The 24,166-nt window shown below is 37.0% G+C and overlaps 2 protein-coding genes across 17 annotated transcripts in view; one reads left to right on the top strand and one right to left on the bottom strand.

The window, feature by feature from the left end:
• LOC127431602 (disco-interacting protein 2 homolog C-like) overlaps positions 1-15,161 on the top strand; it is a 150,708-nt gene extending 135,547 nt beyond the window's left edge. For 5 of the 10 annotated variants that reach the window (XM_051682086.1, XM_051682081.1, XM_051682078.1 and 2 more), the window contains 8 exons: positions 120-290; positions 5,810-5,839; positions 8,935-8,996; positions 9,619-9,676; positions 9,766-9,840; positions 13,162-13,336; positions 13,586-13,709; positions 14,175-15,161. In XM_051682086.1, the coding sequence (XP_051538046.1) occupies positions 120-290; positions 5,810-5,839; positions 8,935-8,996; positions 9,619-9,676; positions 9,766-9,840; positions 13,162-13,336; positions 13,586-13,709; positions 14,175-14,427 (948 nt within the window). In that variant the 3' untranslated portion in view covers positions 14,428-15,161. Of the gene's footprint in view, positions 1-119; positions 291-3,108; positions 3,876-5,809; positions 5,840-8,934; positions 8,997-9,618; positions 9,677-9,765; positions 9,841-13,161; positions 13,337-13,585; positions 13,710-14,174 lie in introns of those variants that run through there. The other 5 variants (XM_051682087.1, XM_051682085.1, XM_051682082.1 and 2 more) reach the window with 2 other exon arrangements.
• A 1,479-nt stretch (positions 15,162-16,640) lies between these two features.
• The window catches only part of LOC127431618 (zinc finger MYND domain-containing protein 11-like), a 44,738-nt gene continuing 37,212 nt past the window's right edge, over positions 16,641-24,166 (bottom strand). For all 7 annotated transcript variants that reach the window (XM_051682138.1, XM_051682140.1, XM_051682136.1 and 4 more), the window contains one exon: positions 16,641-20,358. In XM_051682138.1, coding sequence (XP_051538098.1) covers positions 20,236-20,358 — 123 coding nt within the window. In that variant the 3' untranslated portion in view covers positions 16,641-20,235. The remainder of the gene's footprint in view (positions 20,359-24,166) is intronic.

The raw sequence follows: 24,166 nt of genomic DNA, 5'->3' as shown, positions 1-24,166 counted from the left end.
TTAGCTTCACTGGACAAAATTTATAGGACAGAACTGCTGCTCCATATTCTTTTTGGTTGACAGTGTTCCTCTCTCCATCACCCTACTTTTCTATCTCTTTTATTTTCTCAATCCTTTAGGCCCGTGGACTTGACCTGTCCCGTGTAAGGACTTGTGTGGTGGTTGCTGAGGAGAGGCCCAGGATAGCACTCACCCAGTCTTTCTCCAAGCTCTTTAAAGACCTGGGTTTGCACCCTCGAGCTGTCAGCACTTCCTTTGGATGTAGAGTCAACCTGGCCATCTGCCTGCAGGTTAGTTAGTTAGTTAGCCTGTGCTGTGTGTATGGCCATGGAAATCATGCATTCTTAATCTTCCACAGACTGGACGTGAGGCTGAGATTGGGCTGTAATCCCAATCCCAGCGTTATTTTACAGGTTAACAGGTTTACAGCCGAGATTAGTATTCAAAGTTTGCGGAGAAGATTTCACTGTCCCTGTAGTTTGTGTTGTAAGGGAGAGTAGCTTTCTAGAGCATTATAGGATATCCTGAGGTGATTAGTTGAGGTAAAATCAGGTCACCATTAAAGTATTAGTATTACTGTATAAATATCTGTAGCATACTGTATGTAAAAACTGTAAAATGGACTATTGTCTCAGGCAATCAATTTCTGACATAGCTAGTTTCATGTCTCGTTTCACTCTGTGGTGTCTTTATTCTCACATAACATAATAATGTTAAATCAAATCAACATTTCAAGTCCATTTATTTATTTATTTGGTGAGGATCCGTAGCAGGGTAATGTACAGTCAACCAGTCATTATTGTAAAATAACCCCCTTCAGGGTGATACAAGTGCCCTCTGCTTCATTTTGGGTTCCTGAACACCGTGTCAGAATATTGAACTGCAGTAAAATGTCCGTTCAAATGCTTTCATGAAACATCAGGTTAAAAAGCACCGCAGTGCTTAGTCATATTAGAGATGTTTCTATAGTTACATACTAAAGTAATTAATAATATGGAGTGCTGCCTAATGACTATTATATCATAAGATTCTCTGAATAACCTCTGGGTTGTGGGATGAGAGTGGAGAATAGAGACTTACTCTGTCAAAAGCTTTGTGTTTTTGACTGTACGCAGTCACACATCCTAAGAAGGTATCAGAAGTAAGGTTGTCAATTTAGTGTTTTAATTCAGTGCGATTAATTATATATACAGTTGTGCTCAAAAGTTTGCATACCCTGGCAGAAATTGTGAAATTTTGGCATTGATTTTGAAAATATAACTGATCATGCAAAAAAAAGTGTCTTTTATTTAAGGATAGAGATCATATTAAGCCATTTATTATCACATAGTTGTTTGGCTCCTTTTTAAATCATAATGATAACAGAAATCACCCAAATGGCCCTGATCAAAAATGTACATACCCTTGAATGTTTGGCCTTGTTACAGACACACAAGGTGACACACACAGGTTTAAATGGCAATTAAAGGTTAATTTCCCACGCCTGTGGCTTTTTAAATTGCAATTAGTGTCTGTGTATAAATAGTCAATGAGTTTGTTAGCTCTCACGTGGATGCACTGAGCAGGCTAGATACTGAGCCATGGGGAGCAGAAAAGTACTGTCAAAAGACCTGCGTACCAAGGTAATGGAACTTTATAAAGATGGAAAAGTATATAAAAATATATCCAAAGCCTTGAAAATGCCAGTCAGTACTGTTCAATCACTTACTAAGAAGTGGAAAATTCGGGGATCTCTTGATACCAAGCCAAGGTCAGGTAGACCAAGAAATTTCAAGATTTCAGCCACAACTGCCAGAAGAATTGTTCAGGATACAAAGAAAAACCCACAGGTAACCTCAGGAGAAATACAGGCTGCTCTGGAAAAAGACGGTCTGGTTGTTTCCAGGAGCACAATACGACGATACTTGAACAAAAATGAGCTGCATTGTCGAGTTGCCAGAAAGAAGCCTTTACTGCACCAATGCCACACAAAAGCCTGGTTACAATATGCCCGACAACACCTTGACACACCTCACAGCTTCTGGCACACTGTAATTTGGAGTGACGTGACCAAAATAGAGCTTTACGGTCACAACCATAAGCGCTATGTTTGGAGAGGGGTCAACAAGGCCTATAGTGAAAAGAATACCATCCTCACTGTGAAGCATGGTGGTGGCTCACTGATGTTTTGGGGGTGTGTGAGCTCTAAAGGCACGGGGAATCTTGTGAAAATTGATGGCAAGATGAATGCAGCATGTTATCAGAAAATACTGGCAGACAATATGTATTCTTCTGCACTAAAGCTGCGCATGGGACACTCTTCGACTTTCCAGCATGACAATGACCCTAAGCACAAGGCCAAGTTGACCCTCCAGTGGTTACAGCAGAAAAAGGTGAAGGTTCTGGAGTGGCCATCACAGTCTCCTGACCGTAATATCATCGAGCCACTCTGGGGAGATCTCAAATGTGCGGTTCATCCAAGACGACCAAAGACTTTGCATGACCTGGAGGCATTTTGCCAAGATGAATGGGCAGCTATACCACCTTCAAAAATTTGGGGCCTCATAGACAACTATTACAAAAGACTGCACGCTGTCATTGATGCTATAGGGGTCAATACACAGTATTAAGAACTAAGGGTATGCAGACTTTTGAACAGGGGTCATTTAATTTTTTTCTTTGTTGCCATGTTTTGTTTTATGATTGTGCCATTCTGTTATAACCTACAGTTGAATCCCATAAGAAATAAAAGAAATGTGTTTTGCCTGCTCAATCATGTTTTTTTGTTTTTTTTTAAATGGAACATATATTACCAATTCTTCAAGGGTATACAAACATTTGAGCACAACTGTGTGTGTGTGTATATATATATATATATATATATATATATATATATATATATATAAAACGGCTTAAAAAAATAAACCTACCAACAAATTATTGTTTTATTCCTACCAACAAATTATCTTAAAGGTGCACTCAGAAAGTTTTTAGCTGGCTCTTACTAATCCCAATAGTACCAGTGGTTTTGGACTTAGTACTGACACCTATCATCATGGATGCAAAAAGTTTGTTTAGTAAGTGCTGCCGCTTCACACCAATTTATGTTCCTCTTTATGTTACTTTTAGTCTGTGTTTTTCTCCGTCTCATACTACACACATCCGTATAATGGACATTCTTGGATTCAATCCAAACTAATTTTTGTGGATTGGAGCACACTGGACTGTGACAGGACTACCACGACTCGCGAGCTGTCTGGTGGCTGAGGCCGTCATGTGTTCTCGCTTGGCGAATGATGTCACGATGTTCATCCGTGATCTAAGCCGGAGCTTCAGTCAAAACTGTTTGTTTCATCACTCCAGCAGGGACCTTTTTTCATCAGGGCAATTTATCTTTCCACTTGCACTCATTCTGTTTGGACTGTCTAGTGGATCACACTCTGACTATACTGTTGAATTGGGCTCCATTGTTGTCTTTAGCATGTACAGTATATTGTGTTTGTTGTTATATTGTTTGGTTTGATAGATTTGTTTACATGTACTTTTATGTTTGAGCAATGGCTGGAAGCGATATACTGTAAAAAGTAAACATTATTATTGTTGTCATTATTAGTGGTAGTAAGTCAGTCAATTACTGACACAGGTTGTCATGTGTTGTCAACATGAAGGGGTGACCCGCTCAATTTAAAAATTAAACAGCTTTTATTGAGCTACTGGCATGACTGGAGTCTTCATCTAAAGTGAGTGTACAGTACATAATTTTAAAGTAGTGCTGTCCGAATTAATGCGTTAATGCATCCGATTAATTAAAAAAGTTTATCACTTTAATTTTTCTTCATTGCGATTAACGCATTTACCGTTAATACAGTATAAACCGGCATAAACACTTGTTGGAAGGGCGGAACCTTCCTGGGTAATGACCTGCCCAGAGTCATTACACTGACACGTAATTTTGATCACACACAACATTCTGCTTCCGTGTCAGGGATAAAATGATGGAGAAAGAATTTCTTAATGCTGTTTGATGTACAAAACAACCCTAGACGGGACTTGTGATAGAAATCAAGTATTTTTTAGTCTATGTGAAGCACATTTTAATTACCACAGAAGCACGGCAAGTCTTAACTATCACCAAAACGCAGAATGAGATGTTTTTGTCTGCGAGTTCAAAGCTGTGCTTGACACTGGCGATGATGCCCTGATGCGAATCATGAACGCGGCTTCATGATTCATGATGTAGGAAAGTGGATAGCCACAGTCTACTGGCAGATTAATATTGTGGAGGATGAGAGTTTAAGAGATTTAATGCCCATGAAAATGCAACCTATTCAATTAGTCAAACTCCCAATTAGACATTGGGAAATGTTTAAAGTGCACCTATTATGGTTTTTAAACATGCCTAATTTTGTCTTAATGGTCTCATACAATAGATTTACATGCATCCAAGGTCAAAAAACACTTTAATTTGCTCATAATTTAAATTGCAGCATTACCTTTTTTTTCCCAGTGTCAAAAACGACTCGTTCAATGATCCGTTCTAAAGGATTCATTCTAAACTTCTCCTTTCAGAGAGCCTACTCTGCTCTGATTGTAAGATGTCCCAATCTGTAGTGATTGGTCTACTGCTTGCAGCGCATGTCGGATAGGAAACGCCCACTACCATATCCGAGTTTCAGCTCCGTCTGAAAAAATGTCTGTTTTACCTTACCAATTTGAGCACGAGTCTGACAATGATGCATCGGAAGATAAACCCGAACCACCATCGTGACGAGAACAGGACATTTCTCAGTGGTAAGTTTATATGTAGTTTGACAATAACGTGAGTTAGCCGGTTAGCAGAGGCTAACAGCTAACAGGCTAACAGCGTGCACTGGCTGTACATGTAAACAGACCAGAGGCAGGTTTTTTGTTACCAAATTACGTAGGTTATTACAGGAAGTAAGTCTGGAATTACTAACGACTCATTTCAAGTGTTCGGTATACTTTTTTTTGGGTGTCAATAACTCCATATTTCATGCATTTTGATTTTTGAAACTTTGCAGATTTTTTACATTCACAAACAGCTACTGTATATAACACACTACATGAAAGGTAATATTTGAAAAACCAAAATAGGTGCTCTTTAATGTTACTTGAATTGGTGCTATTTTAGTGCATTTCTGTCTTTATACTGTGGAGGGCTTTGTTTGGAAAATGTTAACAAAGCATTATATTGTTACATATTGTTTTCTCTTTTGTAAGATAGAAATAAATGCATTTTGACAGGAAAAGAAGTGTATATAATTTAAAATTTCAACAGTTTCAAAATCTGCGATTAATCGTGATTAACTACAACAAATTATGCAATTAATCACAATTTAAAAAAAACGTTTAAACATATTTCTAAAAATTTTAAAATCTTTTTTAATTATCAAAAACTCACTGAGCGCACCTTTAATTATCTTATTAATTTTATCTATTATAATTATTTTGACTATTATATATTTAATTATAATTATTTGAGAGTTAATATATGTGATTAATTGCAATATTTTGATCAATTAATCACCATATTATGTAAGTAATTTGATCAAAAATGTAATCGATTGACAGCCCTAATTAAAAGAAACCAGAATTCTCAAATGTATTACCAAAAATTTCCAGTCTGGTATTATTAGTTTGACAGTCTGCATGTTATTGTTTTTTTGTTTTGTTTTTTACCCCCCATGGTTTGCATTTCCAACCTTTGTATTTTATGTTTCCTCTTTTCCTTTGTCATACCCACAACTCTTTATCCCTGACCCCTCTTTCCTCACTGCCCTGTCTCTCATCTGCTCTCTGGCTGTTGTAGCCCCACAGGCTCGGGAAGCTTGCAGATCAGGTAGGGAAGACCATACGCTCACCGCAATCTGGCTCTGGGTGTTGAATGGGTCCAATTGTAGCTTTACCCCTTCAGCTGCTAGCCTCTGGGTGTCTGAGCTCTTGATTCTTGCGATGTGTGGCTTTTGCTTATGTAGTTTAAGCGAATGACCGTGAATGACTTGATTTGTCGGTGTGATTATAAAAAGTGCCCATCCGAATCAACGAGACTAATTTTTTTAGACTAATAGACTAATAGCTTATCTGACCTTAAAGGCTAGTTTCTTGGACTCAAATGAAGCAAGTTTTTTTAATATATGCCCCCTTTACACCTGCCATTGCATTTATGGTGAACATCTCCTTTTGTGTTCCACGTAAGAAAGAAAGTCATATGGGTCTAGAACAACCTGAGGGTAAGTACTGTAAATGATTACAAAATTTTATTTTTTGGCAAACTATCCCTTTAATTCCAGGTGTAAAGGGGGCCACAGACAGTCTAATTTTTTACAGAGTCCAGGAAAGATGCCCTTATTGTGATCTTACCACATAGCTTGAAGATCCAACCCCCTTTGGAGTGAGATTGCTGCTCACCTGGACTTACACCAGGGTCAAGATTTTGATGTTATTGTTGCATTCCTGTTGAATAGAGCTTTGTAATCATGGCCATTAAGTGGCATCATGGTTCCCCTCCCTAGTCCGCCACATTGTTTTGCAGAGACATCACAAACACAGAGGGCTTTGTTGGGAACATGAGGGCCTACACATGAAATATCACAGTCCCCAGCACTGTATGAGTCACTAATCTGAAATGTGCCTCTAAGAACCAAGTCTCGTCAGAAGGGCCAACTTAGGGAGACCTCAGCTTGCCCTTGGGGATCCTTTCATTTGAAGTTCGTTTTGTTGCATGCTCCAGTACCTTGTTCTTTCTCATGAACATGATTGAGTTTTTATATTTTCTCATTCAGACGGAGCAGGGCCTTATCAGTGTTTCATAATGGCAGTCATTTCAAATCAACAGTCACTGCAAATTCAATAATGATCAGTCATGGAAAATAATGGCATTCATTTTTACCATAAAGATGATGCATAGTCATTGTAGTTTTCACTCAGACAGCAGTTGTTTGTGTTCAGTCAGATTGCCTGACAGCTGCACAACTTCCATGAGTCAGGGTTTCAAATCTTGCCACTCCCACACTAATCCGTTTTAATTTGAAAACTCAGTTTTCAGTTTTCTAATGTCATAGTTTTCCAAAGTATGCAGTAATTGAGAGCACTTTCGAAATGCTCCATTTCGGGGAGGAAAATGCTGTTCTAGTGTGGATGAGATACGTAAACAAAATTGTGTGCTTTCTGCCTGTCAATAATTTTGCACGTTCTCATAGTGTAGTAGTGGAAGTGGATTATTCAGGTTTAACAGTCATAACAGTTGTCAGTTAAGGGCGCTAGTTTGCTACTGTTGTGTTTGACAACCCTGAGAAGACGCACTGCTGCTCTTTTCTTTGGTGATGGTCTCAACGGTACAACACCATCTTTGAAAGGCATGGTTTTGGAAAGAGGGGGCGTGTCTAATTCAACACCACAGTCTCATGGAAGACCCAGAAAGGCTAAAAACTTTTACAGCGCATTTAAATAAAAACGAACTGTGATTGATTTCATGTTGGCCAGATGATTTTACCTGTCTAAGGGTCGATACATAAAACTTCTTTTTGCGTCCGTCTGTGCTTTTTTTTTTTTTTATTATTGTTTTCCTATGTAAACGTGCTAGATGGACATCTTTGACCACTAGATGCCATGTCAAGTTAAAAGAACTTCAACTTTAATAAACGCATCTTGAGACACCTGCATTCTGTTCTATTCATTGTAATCCATCTAGCTTTTTTAGACGCAAAGGCACTATTGGTGGGCGATTCTTGGCCAGATTAAGCTTCGGGGTGGACCATACTTTATGCCAGTAGTCAAAAAGGGTGGCAAAAGATCTGCAATACTAGGGATTTTCATGGCATGGAAATATTCTGAACTCTGGAGTAGGGATGTGCTTAACAACTGACTAGTTGTTTAGTGGGGTCGATTACTAAGATTAAACAGTCACCACAGTAAAATCCTCTGCAAGAAGTTTCATCTCTTTAATGCTTTAGATTTAGTCTTTTTATAAGCTGTTGTTACAGCCATCAAAGCACCAAATTTGTGAGGTGCTGTGGAGAGATTAAAGTCTTTTGCTGATTCTGTCTGACATTGCTTAGATAAAAAGTTGCTGTAAAAAAGGTTTAAACTGCTTGTTGTCCTGAACTAGATATGTACCCGCAATATTATCTTACAGTTTTGCGTTTTTGAATGTGCAGAAGCATTCCAGTTACAGTACATTAAGGCACATCATTCTGCATTCAGGATGCACATAAGCGGTTTCGTGCTGCTCTGTATTGGAGACTTTCTTATTTCTTTTCTTAATTTGATAGCTTTGTGCAATATGATGTTATAGTTATTTAGCCTATTTATGTGTTGAATATCCTTTAGTCAACATGTTGAAGTGCTGCACTTAGCGTTCATATATCTCTCTGAAACGTGTCAGATCAGGGGTCACATGAACATACAGAGCATAATTATACATTATTAGCCTTAACATTAACTAGTTGACTAGTCGTTCAAACAACCAACCGACTAGTCGATTATGAAAATTGATAGTTTTGCACATCGCTACTCTGGAGAGTCTGTCAGCCTGTGTTCATAGCCCTCTTTTTGTCTTCCTCACAAACACCCACACATTTATCATTCCAGCTTCATAAACAAGTCCTATTTTTCACTCTGCTGTCTAAAACTCCTTTGGCATCATTTATAACTGTGTGACTTTCAGGGCGATTGTTTAAATTTTGGGCCGTTTCTGCTGCAGTTTGCTGCTTGGTTCTCCCCTTTTCCTCAAACTCATCGTCTTTTTCATCGTTTTCAGATGTCTGTGTTCTGTAGGCTGTACTACTACTAACTAGTTAACAGCTGAAGTGGGTCCTCTCAGAGGAAACTGATCAGTCCTACCTCCCCCTAGAGAAATCACTCATAGCTAGTTCTCTGTAAACAACTATGTTAATGTGTATATTCTGGTTAACTGTTGTGTGGTATGCCTTTCAGGGGACATCAGGTCCAGACCCGACTACTGTGTACGTAGACATGAGAGCTCTCCGGCACGACAGGTAAGAGGATAAGCAATAATCTTTATTCAGGCATCAAAGTGGAGAAATTTGCAAAACAACAATGAATGTTAATTAAAACGGTGATCAACGGCCAATAAAATGTAAGACATAATTAGTTAAGACCAACTGAGACAAAAATGCTGAAACTAAATGTAGGTTATATTTACAGAAAAGTCACTCAAAAATATTTGAAAACATTTGTCCATTGCCAAGGCTGTCTATAAATTTTGAAAGGGACACAAGGGGATGCTAACGTTTTTGTTCATGTACTGTATATGTCTGTGTTGTTATATATATATGGGTTTACGTGTCTGACGCTTTTCTCTGTTGTCTATACTGGAGTAACACTAAATTCTGTTGGAAAATGCCAGTGTCATAAAATTTGACTGCCATCACAAGCAGATTTACTGTGGCCCGCCACCAAGGCACAACGTTTGCTTTTATTTTCCGGAAACATATCCAGACAGCAGCACTCTTTTGTTCTGGCTCACTCTGTAATATAATTTTATTTATTCAGAAGTATCAGGATATCTGTTCAACATAATCACATTATTCATTTTTATGATTATGTTTATGAGCTCATAATTAAAGGATAAACAACAGTCTGCTTGTTCTTCCTCAGAGTGCGGCTGGTTGAACGAGGGTCTCCACATAGCCTCCCCCTCATGGAGTCCGGAAAGGTACCCTTCTCTTTACAGCTATTTCAGTTGCTTTTGGTCCATCTGACTGCATGAGTAAACTGATGCATCTGAATTTCACCCTCTACCAGATTTTACCCGGAGTTCGAATCATCATCGCCAATCCTGAAACCAAGGGTCCACTGGGAGACTCCCATCTTGGGGAGGTGTGTTCAGACCACAGGAAAAAGGATTTTCCAAATCATCCAAGTTTCTTTATGGCTATGCTGAATCTGACCCCATTTATTTGCCACAGTGTGAAAAGCAAAAATCACATTGAATGTGACATTTTCTGTTACATTCTGGATCACTTTCGTACGTGGAACTAAATCGGATCCATATCTGACTTTTTGCAATGGTACTTGTGTGAACAGTGAGGTCAGAATTCATGTAAGCAATGAGGTCTGAGAGGCCGTGCTAAATTGTGAATATAGTCATTGCTGAAGGCATTTGTTAGGGCCCTTTTGCTTTTATAAAACGGTTAACACACAATAAAAATATAAAGGACACCAATAAAAAAATATATATATATATACATATATATATATATATATATATATATATATATATATATATATATATATTAGTTTTAGCTGTGCTTTATTTTAATCATGAATACAGCACAGCTAATTGGCATTCAGGACTGGAACTATCAGTTTTATAAATGAATCTAAAGCAACATTTATTTATTTAACATTAAAAATTGCACGGCAATTTTATTAAATACTAGGCTTGGGATTGATGCCTTTTTCACATATAGATAATCGTAACATTTTCTTGATGATTATCGATACATATCAGGATTTTTTTCAGATATAAATAGGGCTGCTTGTTGCACAATAGATTTTGTCTCGCTGTCTCCGGAGGCTGTTAAAAATTCTGCAGTGCAACAGAGATCAGCTCGCATAGTTTTCCATAAAATTCGACTCAAATCATTATCAAAGGACATAGATTATTTACTCCATTCATTACTGGATAATATATATTGTATAAAAGTGAAAATGTATTTTCAGTTACAAGTACAGTTGAAGTCAGAAGTTTACATACACCTTAGCCAAATACATTTAAACTCAGTTTTTCACAACTCCCGACATTTAATCGTAGAAAACATTCCCTGTCTTAGGTCAGTTAGGATCACTGCTTTATTTTAAGAATGTGAAATGTCAGAATAATAGTAGAGAGAATGATTTATTTCAGCTTTTATTTCTTTCATCACATTCCCAGAGGTTTACATACACTTTGTTAGTATTTGGTAGCATTGCCTTTAAATTGTTTAACTTGGGTCAAACATTTTGGGTAGCCTTCCACAAGCTTCTCACAATAAGTTGCTGGAATTTTGGCCCATTCCTCCAGACAGAACTGGTGTAAGGGAGTCAGATTTGTAGACCTCCTGGCTCGCACATGTCTTTTCAGCTCTGCCCACAAATTTTCTATCGGATTGAGGTCTTTGTGATGGTCACTCCAATACCTTGACTTTGTTGTCCTTAAGCCATTTTGCCATAACTTTGGAGGTATGCTTGGGGCCATTGTCCATTTGGAAAACCCATTTGTGACCGAGCTTTAACTTCCTGGCTGATGTCTTGAGATGTTGCTTCATTATATCCACATAATTTTCTTTCCTCTTGATGCCATCTATTTTGTGAAGTGCACCAGTCCCTCATGCAGCAAAGCACTTCCACAACATGATGCTGCCACCCCCATGCGTCACGGTTGGGATGGTGTTCTTTGGCTTGCCAGCCTCACCCTTTTTCCTCCAAACATAATGTTGGTCATTATGGCCGAACAGTTACATTTTTGTTTCATCAGACCAGAGGACATTTCTCCAAAAAGTAAGATCTTTGTCTTTGTCCCCATGTGCACTTGCAAACTGTAGTCTGGCTTTTTTATGGCGGTTTTGGAGCAGTGGCTTCTTCCTCGCTGAGCAGCCTTTTAGGTTATGTCAATATAGGACTTGTTTTACTGTGGATATAGTTACTTGTCTACTTGTTTTCTCCAGCATCTTCACAAGGTCCTTTGCTGTTGTTCTGGGATTGATTTGCACTTTTCGCACCAAACTACGTTCATCTCTAGGAGACAGAATGTGTCTCCTTACTGAGCGGTATGATGGCTGCGTGATCCCATGGTGTTTATTCTTGTGTACTATTGTTTGTACAGATGAACATGGTACCTTCTGTCCTTTAGAAATTGCTCCCAAGGATGAACAAGACTTGTGGAGGTCCGCAATTTTTTTTCTAAGGTCTTGGCTGATTTCTTTTGATTTCCCCATGATGTCAAGCAAAGAGGCACTGAGTTTGAAGGTAGGCCTTAAAATACATCCACAGGTACATCTCCAATTGACTCCAATTAGCCTATCAGAAGCTAACTGGCTAATTGCCTAAAGGCTTGACATTATTTTCTGGAATTTTCCAAGCTGCTTAAAGGCACAGTTAACTTAGAGTATGTAAACTTCTGACCCACTGGAATTGTGTTATAGTCAATTAAAAGTGAAACAGTCTGTCTGTAAACACTTGTTGAAAAATTACTCATGTCATGCACAAAGTATATTTCCTAAACGACTTGCCAAAACTATAGTTTGCTAATTTGAAATCTGTGGAGTGGTTAAAAAATGAGTTTTAATGACTTCAACTGTATGTCTTTTTGTGGTTTGACAGCTTGAATGAAAGACCTATTCAAAGCTACATTCAGGGAAATTGCCATTTGTAATCGTTCCGTTTGCACAGTTAAACCAGTTTCATACACTAACCTGCAAACTCATCAACGTCACTTCGTTAATTCTTCAAGAAGTTAAAAAACCTTTGTAACTTTGGACTGCCATCAGCTTGTAATGTTGTGTGATATCTGTGTCTTGCCGCTACCGCTTTCAGTAAATGTTGTGATCTCCCAAAGCTTTTACATCAGACTGCATTGAATGGAAGGTAACTGGCTGTGAATTGAAAGCACACAAATTAGTCTTCTAATTTAAATGTCGGTTGATGTTAATATATCGATGCCTCATAAATGCCTCGATAAAATATAGTGCTGATCAATAATAAATATATTGATATTTTATGACATTCCTATTAAATACATATAATTCACCAAAATATAATGGTCATTTAGCAAATTATTATTATTTATTAATTAATATTAATACATCAACATGTATAAAAGATGTTAGACAGATATGTAAATATTAATAATAACCCCATCAACATTATTAATAGTAATAAATAATTTCAGTACAAAATATTGTCACATTTACGTATAATTAATAAAATATAAATATTATGCAGAAAAATGCAGAGGTAGGTTGTTTTACACATGCAGGTCAGTTTATAAGGATTGCCTGTTTAGACTAGTGTCTGTTATGGTCCACATTTAAAAGGTCATATAAACAACCTCACAAAAAAAAAAAAAAAAATCTAAATTTGCCACTTTGGCTCACGGTGTTGTAGTAGCCTGTAATTTCATTTGCTCTGGAATCACAGTACTGTTTTGTGTCGCTGCAGATCTGGGTTCAATGCACTCACAACGGCAGTGGTTATTTCACGGTGTATGGAGATGAGGCCCTGCAGTCCGATCATTTCAACTCCCGCTTGAGCTTTGGAGATACGCAGACCGTATGGGCACGTACCGGTTATCTGGGCTTCCTTCGAAGGACCGAACTTACAGATGCAAGCGGAGGTGATACTGCAGCACAGTTCTGTCCTTTACTCACCATCATGTTGTTCCAAACACGTATTACTGTCTTCCGTGGAACACAAAAGGAGATGTTAGACAGAATGTCAGCCCCGGTCACCATTCACTTTCATTGTATAGAAAAAAGATTCAATGAAAGTCATTCATCTCCTTTTTTGTTCAAGGGTAAACTATCCCTTTAATGGTTGTTTATAGTATGTGGATGATGCTAACTTTGTCTCTCTGTATTTCCAGAGCGGCATGATGCTCTGTATGTAGTGGGCGCTCTGGATGAGGCCATGGAGCTGAGAGGAATGAGGTATCACCCCATCGACATCGAGACCTCAGTTATACGCACCCACAAGAGCATCATGGAATGGTACGACCATCTCACATCCAATTCAAGTACCTTTTTGGTTTTTAGCAATTAAGAAATGGGCTGTTTTGAAGAAATACAATGGACTACAGTAAATAAATGTGTATAGTGACAGTTTACACTTGAAGGTGTATGCTTTTCGTTTCACACCTTATTTTTTTGGCTCACATTTCATAATATACTTAATTGTTGATTAGAAATCTCTTCCATGTTAATCTGAGTTTTTGACATAACCTTCCGTCATTATCAACATTTTGACTGTTGCTTGGTTTCTGTTTTAGTGAAACCTCATTGGTCCAAAATCCCATTTAACATCTGTATTCTAAACTTGAAATATGTTGAATGTGATTTTCAGAAAATTTACTTGATGCTCAAAACCTGACCCACCACAGCTAGTTGCACTGGACGAATTGTAAGCAAGACTGTTGCTTGTCAAAATATTGTAAGTAATGGATCGGTCTGTTTCAGTGCGGTGTTTCCCTGGACCAACCTGTTGGTGGTGGTCGTGGAGCTGGAAGGTTCGGAGCAGGAAGCATTGGACCTGGTTCCTCTAGTGACTAACGCGGTGCTGGAGGAGCACTATCTGATCGTGGGCGTGGTGGTCGTTGTGGACATTGGCGTCATTCCCATCAACTCTCGTGGAGAGAAACAGAGGATGCACCTGCGAGACGGCTTTCTGGCCGATCAGCTGGACCCCATCTATGTGGCATATAACATGTAGCATGAGTGTATGTGTGCGTTTGTTGCGGTGTATGTTTGTGTGTGTGTGCGTTTTGCTGACTGCACATGACTGGTTCCAAACGGAAAATCTGATTCAGTCTCCTGAAGGGAAGAAGAATTGCCTCTGCTTTTGCTTGTGTGCGTGTCGCGCTGTTTTCATGTGAGGTATTGCGACGTAGTTAATTTTTATTCCCCCCTACATGAGCGAAGGGGTATTTTTTAAAATCTGCATACTGTGGCGAAATGTGCATTTGAAGTTTCAGGAATTCAGTTTGGAGTAACTTGTTGAAAGTATACATTGTATCAAAAACTCTGTCCTTTCATTTAAAAAAAGGTACAAATCAAATTGTATTTGTATGTGTGTTGCAGCCGTCCTTCAGCATTTTGCCGGTTTAGTTTTTAATCTTTGTAAATGATTTCAGAGCAGCAAGAAGAAAAAAAAAAAAGAAAAAAGAAAATCGCCCCATGCTTTTTCAATTCCTACATGTTTAATATCATTGTACAAAGCTGAAGGTAAACACATAGTCGGTTGATAATTGTGTAATTATGTACAGATAATAGTTCTTATTTATTTATCTCTTTTTAGAATTGGTGAGTGAAGACATTTGGAAATGTTTTCCTCATTAAATAATATTGCTGAAAACATTGTATAATCTTGAGTGAGTAGTATCACATCAAGTATATGTAAAAAATATAAATATAAATATAAATACAAATATATATATATATATATATATATATATATATATATATGACATTAAAAATATATATATATATATATATATATATATATATATATATATATATATATATATATATATATAAAGATCTACGAATCACCAATGAAGCATTTCTAATGCAGTAATTTCCACTTGCATGTTTGTAGAAAGAACAGTCTGATCGAACAGATCAACGTTACCCACACGTTTGATACGAACTAATAGGAGTTTCAAGACATGATGTCAGACATCCAGTACATTTCAAATAAATCGCAAAAAACTACTACTAATAGCAATGAAAAATATGTTTTGTTAAGCTCGAACAAATGCTTTAATTTTTCTAAATTAAACAAAATCGCGATGTCATTACGATTGAAAACGAACCCGAAAAATGTGCCTGGAATTTTGTTTACATTCTGCTTTTACAACTTCTCAAAACTGCACCACAACTTTGCTTGTTTGTTGTTTTTATTTGCTTGGATTTAATTTGTAACTTTTGTATTGTTTTACTTTGAGTGATCCATCATTATTTATTGACAAAGGCTTTTTACACAAGAGTTTTTTTTTTCCAGATGTTTTTAACAACAGTAAATGTACTACAACAACATTAGCAGTAAAATTTTAGTACGTCCTTAGCAAAGTACTGATTTTTGTATTTTACAGTAGTTTACATATCCACATAGAAACTTTGGTGCAGCTAAAGCTTTTGGCAGCAAAGTGACCGTTTTCATTTATAATGCACCAGACTGTAATGCAGATTTAGGCACTATCATGAAATATATATTCCTAAATGCGCTGCGTATAACTTTCCATCCCAGTTGGCTCATGTGAATGAACTAAGCTCTTTTTTTTGTATCGGTTTATTTGGGAAATACATGCCGAGAGATTGTTGGCACATGCAATATAAGCAAAGCATGAAACATGGGAAATTGGCCATAATGCAAACAAAAAAATTAGTGAATAAAAAGAGAATTGTGCCATTCTTCTGTATTGTATGAGCTGCATTAGATGGGATGTCCTTTTTGAACTCCATATGGCTGTCAATCCGTTAAATCGTCATGATGAAATTGAGTATTCAGGATTTTATTCTGTTCTTTTTTGTTCAGATAATACAGCAGGCATCAGACAGAAAATAATCATGAAGATGCAGAGGTGTGAATTGTACTGCAATCAGCCTCATTGAGGTCCAGTTCAAGGCAACTTTTTTTAATTTTCTTTTTTTTATTGGTGTAATAGACATTAATACTGTCTATGGGAAATGAGTTTACACATTCAGAGAGTGACAATGCAATGTTCTCTTATTTTGTCCATTTAAAACGAAGGAAAGAAGTCTTAAAATGTTTGGAAGCTTTAGTGTTGCCAATCCCACACAAAACGGAAATATTTCCCCATTTTGAAAAGAAAAAATGTGCACATAACTTTCAACCTGTGAAGTTAATTTCCTTTTTGTTAGGAATCTGAACTTGTGTGAGAGAGTCTGCATGGTGTCTGTAAATATTGTTGGTTAGAGAAAAAAAGACAAAAAAACAAAATTTATTTTGTATGGTGCAGGTGTGTTTGAAATTCTGTTTTGTACACATGATTAAAAGTATTAAATTACACTTTTATAGAAGCCTGCTTTGGCCTACCTTCACAAAATATGGTGCAATAAAGTGCTTTGATTGATAATCTGTGGTTGTTAAATTTGCAAGAGCCCCACAGTGTCATTTCTTTTGTTTTATTTTTTTACCTTAATATGTCACGTTTGAAGGAATATTCCAGGTTAAGCTCAATTGACAACATTTCTGGCATAATGTTGATTAACACAAAAATTATTTTAGACTCGTCCCTCCTTTTCTTTCGAAAAAGCAAAAATCTAGGTTACAGTGATGTACTTACAATGGAAGTGAATGGGGCCAATCTGTAAACATTAAAATACTGTTTCAAAAGCATAGCAACAAGACGTAAACAATAAGCATGTTAGCATGATTTTAGTGTGATAAATTACTAACCAAATTTTTCAACTTTATTGCCATGATGACGTACTATTGTGAACCTAAAACGGTGATTTAAACAACTTTACTGCTCAAATAATACCCAAGTTTTAACAGAAGAATATGTGATTTTATAAATTAAAAACTTTACCTTTTTGCCTTTAAACCCCTTTAAAATTCACTTCAATTGAAAGTGCCTCACTATAACTTCAATTTTTGCTTTTTTAAAGGAGGGACAAGTAGAAATAATTTTTTGTGGTAATTAACATTGTGCCACAAATGCTGTTGATTTAGCTTAACTTGTATTGACATCATCTTTGACAGTGAGCAGCAGTTCTGTGGACAGAAACGCCTTGTTGATGAGAGAGGTCAACAGAGAATGAAAAGACTGGTTCGAACTGACAAAGTCTACGGTAACTCAGTGTATGTTATTTATAAATATAAACTTCATCCCCCAAGTAATGTTTCTTGGTCCAATCTGGCCCGTGACCCAAAATGAGTTTGATACCCCTGATTTAACCCATAATATTCCTTTAAATACATGTTCACAAGTAAAAATAAAAAAAAAAATAAAAAACATGCAAATCTACCACCAGTTGATATGTTTATTTATACATAGTAATGTTACATAATGTAATGCAAGAGGGACATCAGTGATGTCAGAGGGGGGGGAACGTTTACACCACATTAATTTGTATGCACATGAAAGACAGGTGTTCGTATAGCAGGCTTCTCGCCAGGTGTCGGAAATTCTCAGTAGTCATTACTCTGTCTGCATAAATAGAAGTTAAAAAATACATTTTAAAAAAGGGTTAACTTGCAGTTACAAAGTGGTGTCGAATTACCCTAGAAAATCAAAAGTAGACGTACTGTATCACCGATGACACACAAGAATGGAGATTAACGTAGAGCCGAAAATAAGGAACACGCAACCTGGTTTCATGCATACTGGAATGGAACATATTACAGTTATATCACAAATACTTTTTTTTTTTTTTCCTTTACAGATCGACTTTTTATCAAATACATAGTTAATGCATTCAGAAATGTACATTTGCCAACGTGCAAACATCATCAGTCACGGTTAGCGGCAAACAGTTATTTACATGTAGTGCAACAGTTGGGTTGGGAAGGGGAAGAGATAGAGAGGGGGCAAAACAAAAACCATGATTTAAAATGCATCTAGAACTTTAGAAACAGAATATAGGTGCACATCCACTGATCAGCCACAACATTAAAACCACCCGCCTAATATTGTGTAGGTCCCACCAGCAGTTACAGAAATACTCAAACCAGCCAGTCTGGCACCAACAATTATCCATGCGATTATCTAGTCAGCCAATTGTGTGGCAGCAGTACAGTGCATAAAACCATGCAGATACGGGTCAGGAGCTTCAGTTAATGTTCACATCAACCATCAGAATGGGGGAAAAATGTGATCTCAGTGATTTGGACTGTGGCATGATTGTTGGTGCCAGACATGCTGATTTGAGTATTTCTATAACTGCTGATCTCCTGGGATTTTCACACACTTTCAAACAGTCTCTAGAATTTACCCCGAATGGTGCCAAAAACAAAAAACATCCAGTGAGGGGCAGTTCTGCAGACAGAAATGCCTTGTTGATGAGAGAGGTCAACAGAGAATGGCCAGACTGGTTCGAACTGACAAAGTCTACGGTAACTCAGATAACCGCTCTGTACAATTGTGGTGAGAAGAACAGCATTCCGAGATGCGGGTTGGCGCCGTTTTGGCAGCACGAGGGGGACTTGCACAATATTAGGCAGGTGGTTTTAATGTTGTGGCTGATCGGTGTACATCCAGGGGTCTGTGCAAAACATATTTTTGCATGTCACCTATATCCTTCAGCTGATTGGTTCTCCTGTTCTAAATAGACAAATAACCTCCTCAAAAACTCTCTATAGATAGATCTTTTCATTTGTACAAAAAATTGGTTATTGCAGTAAGTATTTTAACGATTTAAAGGGATCGTTTACCCAAAAAGGAATATTCTGGCATCATTTACTCAACATCATATAATTCCAAACCCATATGACTTTGGTAACACAGTACTAAAAGTAGTTCGTGTTCCACGGAAGAAAAGTCAGAACGACATGAAGGTTAGTAAATAATGACAGAATTTTCCTTTTAGGGTGAACGCTCTCTTTAACATCTCCCTCAGGTCACAAAGTGCAGGAGAATGGTAATTCTCAATTATAAATCCCTGGGTAACCCCTTAGCAATAATTTCTGATTGTTTCATTTACTCTGATCTCTATACAGTCTTCATTCTTGATTAAAATTTGCAATTTAATGGGATCTTAATCACCTGGAATCAACAGATAATGTTCTTTCTGTCTGGGAGGACATGGTAACAGTTCGTACAAGCAAATATGCCCACACTAAAACTGGATTAAGTTAGACACGTATAAACCTCACTAAAGATCCCAGTTGGCAAAGATTTAGTACACTTAAGCTACATAAATGGACCCAAAATTCGCACATAATTTAGTTTTCTTGTTACAAATTTAAAGGTCTATTTAAAAGTGTAACCACAATATATGCATATTCATTAATGGAAGATTGTATCATTCAGACAGATGTGACCTGCCATCTTTAAACCCTGTTCCCAAAATATTGACACATCACAACCACTGATAAAAACCAACCGTCGAGTTCAAAAGCACCAACTTCACTTAATGTATGCGGCGGACATGATTCTCACATTATAAAAAGTCAAATATCTACATAGCTCGTGATTAAGAGGTTTAAAAAAAAAAAAGAGTACTAGTACTTCACATTCAGCTAGTCTGTATGCAAGCAAAGTTGTTGTCCACTGTACAGCAAATAAAAGATTTAAAAACAAAAGGGATATGCAAAGTGATACCAGAAATTCCAAAACATAAAAACATTTCCAGGAGGATCATGACATCCCACACTCACTGCCCTATTAGCATTCACCGCAACTCAGTAAAATGTCCCAGTAAAAGTGTTCTAGAGAGCTGGGGTTTAAAATGCTGGCTTAAAACAAAGAATCCTCAGGCAGGGGCAAGGTGGTGAGATTTTAAGATAGATCTATCCAATAGCGTGGCTCGAGAGGGTTGGCGTAGTTGGTGCATCTCATCTCTTCCGGCGACAGGTACGTTTGTGGTCGGCGTGCCAATGCTCCTGCTGGCATTTGATGGAGCAGTAGGACGTGTTCCAGCAGCAGTGGTACATCGCCTCCTCTTCACAGTTATAACACTGAAATTCATAATACAGCGTCAACATAAAGAAGTACTGAGATGCTAAAGACTTACAAAAGAATGCATATAGAGTTGTCACAGTACCAAAATTATAGTATCGGTAGTGATACCAATTCGGATACCACAGCAAAAATACGCTAATACGGTCATGTCCTATTGAACACACTCCTTTAGCCTATTTAAAGTTACATTTCAAATGTAAATAATAAATTATAAGAAAGCATGTTTCCTTCAAATGAAATCTGTTTTATTATTAGTATTTTTTATTTTTTTTTGCAGAATCCCATGTTTTAAAGTTTAATCTAATTTCAACATCAAAATTGTGTCTAATCAAATTAATTCTTACAATTTTTAAAAAGTAATGAATACAAACTTTTCCGTACAACAGCACTTGCTTGTGATATATTGCTTAATTTTTTATTATTATTTATTCATTAATATTATTAATATTACAGTGAATATTACATTTTACTATACAGTTATAATATAATTCTATTGCAATTTCTTCAATTTCAGGCATCTAGCTTTTATTTTGAATCATGCTTTTATTTTGACGTGTGGTTTTGAGGAGACGTCGCTGCTGCTTCCGATGGATAAATGGTCGTGTCTAGAAGGGATCCCTCTCTCGTCAACTTCTCACGCATGCACATTCTGTTAAGATGCTTTCGCCTGTGCTTTGTTGCTTGAATTTTAGCTTAGTAATGATGGAAATCATCAGACACTTCAATAATATAACATTATTATTATCATCATCATAGAGTGACTATTTGCACTAGGTGTAAAAACCTGCCACATAGTGCAGCTATTTGCACTGAAATAGTCTGGTGGAAACAAAGAAATTAAAGAAAAACTGCTCCTTAAGTGTCTCTGCAATGACTTAGTGTGATAAGACGGTGTGAATGTGATTTTTCTATGCGGATGACCTGGGTTTTAATCCTCCTTTAGACCCAGATTTCCCCCATTTTCTGGCTCCGCTCTTTATATTTGTAATTACTACTACTTATAATCATAAATAAAATGAATATAAAGGTTGATTTCCTCGCAGTGATTGGGTAGTGTAGGGTGTCTGTGGGACTCTAAATAAACACACTGCAGTGATGCCCTTTTAGTATTTAATAGGGGTGCAAATAGTATCTGTCTAACACTGTGCACTTAGTGCAAATAGCCTCTGCCTTATTATTATTATTATTATTATTATTATTATTATTAAGAAATCCTGTTGTCTTCTTGAAATCTCATATATAACCCCAATTCTGAAAAAGTTGGTACATTATGAAAAATGCTAATAAAATCCAAAAGGAGTGATTTATAAATTATATTCATCCTTTGCTATATTGAAAGCACTACAACTACACATTATATGATGTTTTTCCTTGTGAATTTCATTCTTTTTTGAAAATTTACAGTAATTTCAAATCAGATGATTGCAACACACTCCAAAAAAGTTAGGACAGTCGAGTGTTTACCACTGTGAAACATCACCATTTCTTCTAATAACACTTAAGCATTTGAGCACTGAAGACACAAGTTTAAGTTTAAAAAGTGGAATTTTCCCCCATTCATCCATTATATACACTACCGTACAAAAGTTTTGAAATCACTTGTCTGAAATGTTTCTCATGATCTTAAAAATCTTTTGATCTGAAGGTGTATGTTTAAATGTTTCAAATTAGTTTTGTAGACAAAAATATAATTGTGCCACCATATTCATTTATTTCATTACAAAACTAAAAATTTATACAAAAAAAAACTTTTTTTTGAAATGGATGACTTGGACAGAATAATAATTTATTTACAACTCAGTAGTCAAAATCTACAAAACCAAATAATTGTTTTTTCCAACCAAACAACATCAAAACAACTACACAACATCTGTACTTGTATACAATGATTTTAAACTAAATGTATTCTGATGTATTGCATACACTGCTGAATGTTAAATGTGATCTCTGTAGTTTTTTCTCATTAAAAACGTTTAACTCCTAAAGACATGAATTGTTAGTTTGCAATATATGTAGGAAATCATGAGCACTCACATTAAAATGAAGACTCCAGTCATATCCGTAACCTTATAAAAGCTGTTTTATTCTACATGGAGAGGGTCCGCACATGGGGGCTGCCATGTTAGAATCACATGACCAGCCGAATACTACTTGCTTAATTTCAGTAACCGTATTGTTATTTGACACTTTCACTCATTGATTAAAGTAATCATGGCTGACTGTCAATACTAAATTTCTACAATGGCATCTGAAACTGAAAACTATTGATTTTAAATGATGCTACATCCAAGCCGCTAGGTGTCAGTGTAAGTCCAAGATTACACAAAGACAAACGTTACTGAGTGCACCTATAATGTGTGATTATGCTGCAAGCTGGTTCATTATCAGATGACTTTTCTTCCTTCAACCTTTATTCAGACTATGTATGCTTGAACAGAAATTGACAAACAGCGTATTGGATTAGAATGACTGAGTGCGTCTTTAAATATTACGAGTTTTAAAAGTAGGTTTAAAATACAATCCTTTATATTTTAATTTCTTTATTTAATGTAATTTACCTTTCATAATAACACTACGTTTGAATATCTTCAATGAAAATAAAACGATTTATTTATACAGCGATGGTGGTGATTAATAACAACTGTGCTTAAAAGCGCAAGCTCATTAACATTTTGCAGGTAATTGAGTCGTAAGTATCCCTATGTTCAGTGGATGAACACCCTTGCCAGTGCCCGGAATAGTGTTCATGATATACAGGTTCTGGTCATATAATTAGAATATCATCAAAAAGTTGATTTATTTCACTAATTCCATTCAAAAAGTGAAATTTGTATATTATATTCATTCATTACACACAGACTGATATATTTCAAATGTTTATTTCTTTTAATTTTGATGATTATAACTGACAACTAAGGAAAATCCCAAATTCAGTATCTCAGAAAATTAGAATATTGTGAAAAGGTTCAATATTGAAGACACCTGGTGCCACACTCTAATCAGCTAATTAACTCAAAACACCTGCAAAGGCCTTTAAATGGTCTCTCAGTCTAGTTCTGTACGCTACACAATCATGGGGAAGACTGCTGACTTGACAGTTGTCCAAAAGATGACCATTGACACGTTGCACAAGGAGGGCAAGACACAAAAGGTCATTGCAAAAGAGGCTGGCTGTTCACAGAGCTCTGTGTCCAAGCACATTAATAGAGAGGCGAAGGGAAGGAAAAGATGTGGTAGAAAAAAGTGTACAAGCAATAGGGATAACCGCACCCTGGAGAGGACTGTGAAACAAAACCCATTCAAAAATGTGGGGGGAGAACCACTACGCACAGACGTATGCAAGACATGGGTTTCAGCTGTCGCATTCCTTGTGTCAAGTCACTCTTGAACAACAGACAGCGTCTGAAGCGTCTCGCCTGGGCTAAAGACAAAAAGGACTGGACTGCTGCTGAGTGGTCCAAAGTTATGTTCTCTGATGAAAGTAAATTTTGCATTTCCTTTGGAAATCAGGGTCCCAGAGTCTGGAGGAAGAGAGGAGAGGCACACAATCCACGTTGCTTGAGGTCCAGTGTAAAGTTTCCACAGTCAGTGATGGTTTGGGGTGCCATGTCATCTGCTGGTGTTGGTCCACTGTGTTTTCTGAGGTCCAAGGTCAACGCAGCCGTATACCAGGAAGTTTTAGAGCACTTCATGCTTCCTGCTGCTGACCAACTTTATGGAGATGCAGATTTCATTTTCCAACAGGACTTGGCACCTGCACACAGTGCCAAAGCAACCAGTATCTGGTTTAAGGACCATGGTATC

The sequence above is a fragment of the Myxocyprinus asiaticus genome, chromosome 41, assembly GCF_019703515.2.
Source record: "Myxocyprinus asiaticus isolate MX2 ecotype Aquarium Trade chromosome 41, UBuf_Myxa_2, whole genome shotgun sequence".
NCBI lineage: Eukaryota > Metazoa > Chordata > Actinopteri > Cypriniformes > Catostomidae > Myxocyprinus > Myxocyprinus asiaticus.
The sequence above is the reverse complement of the archived record's forward strand: the minus strand, read 5'-3'. Positions and strand labels throughout refer to the sequence as shown.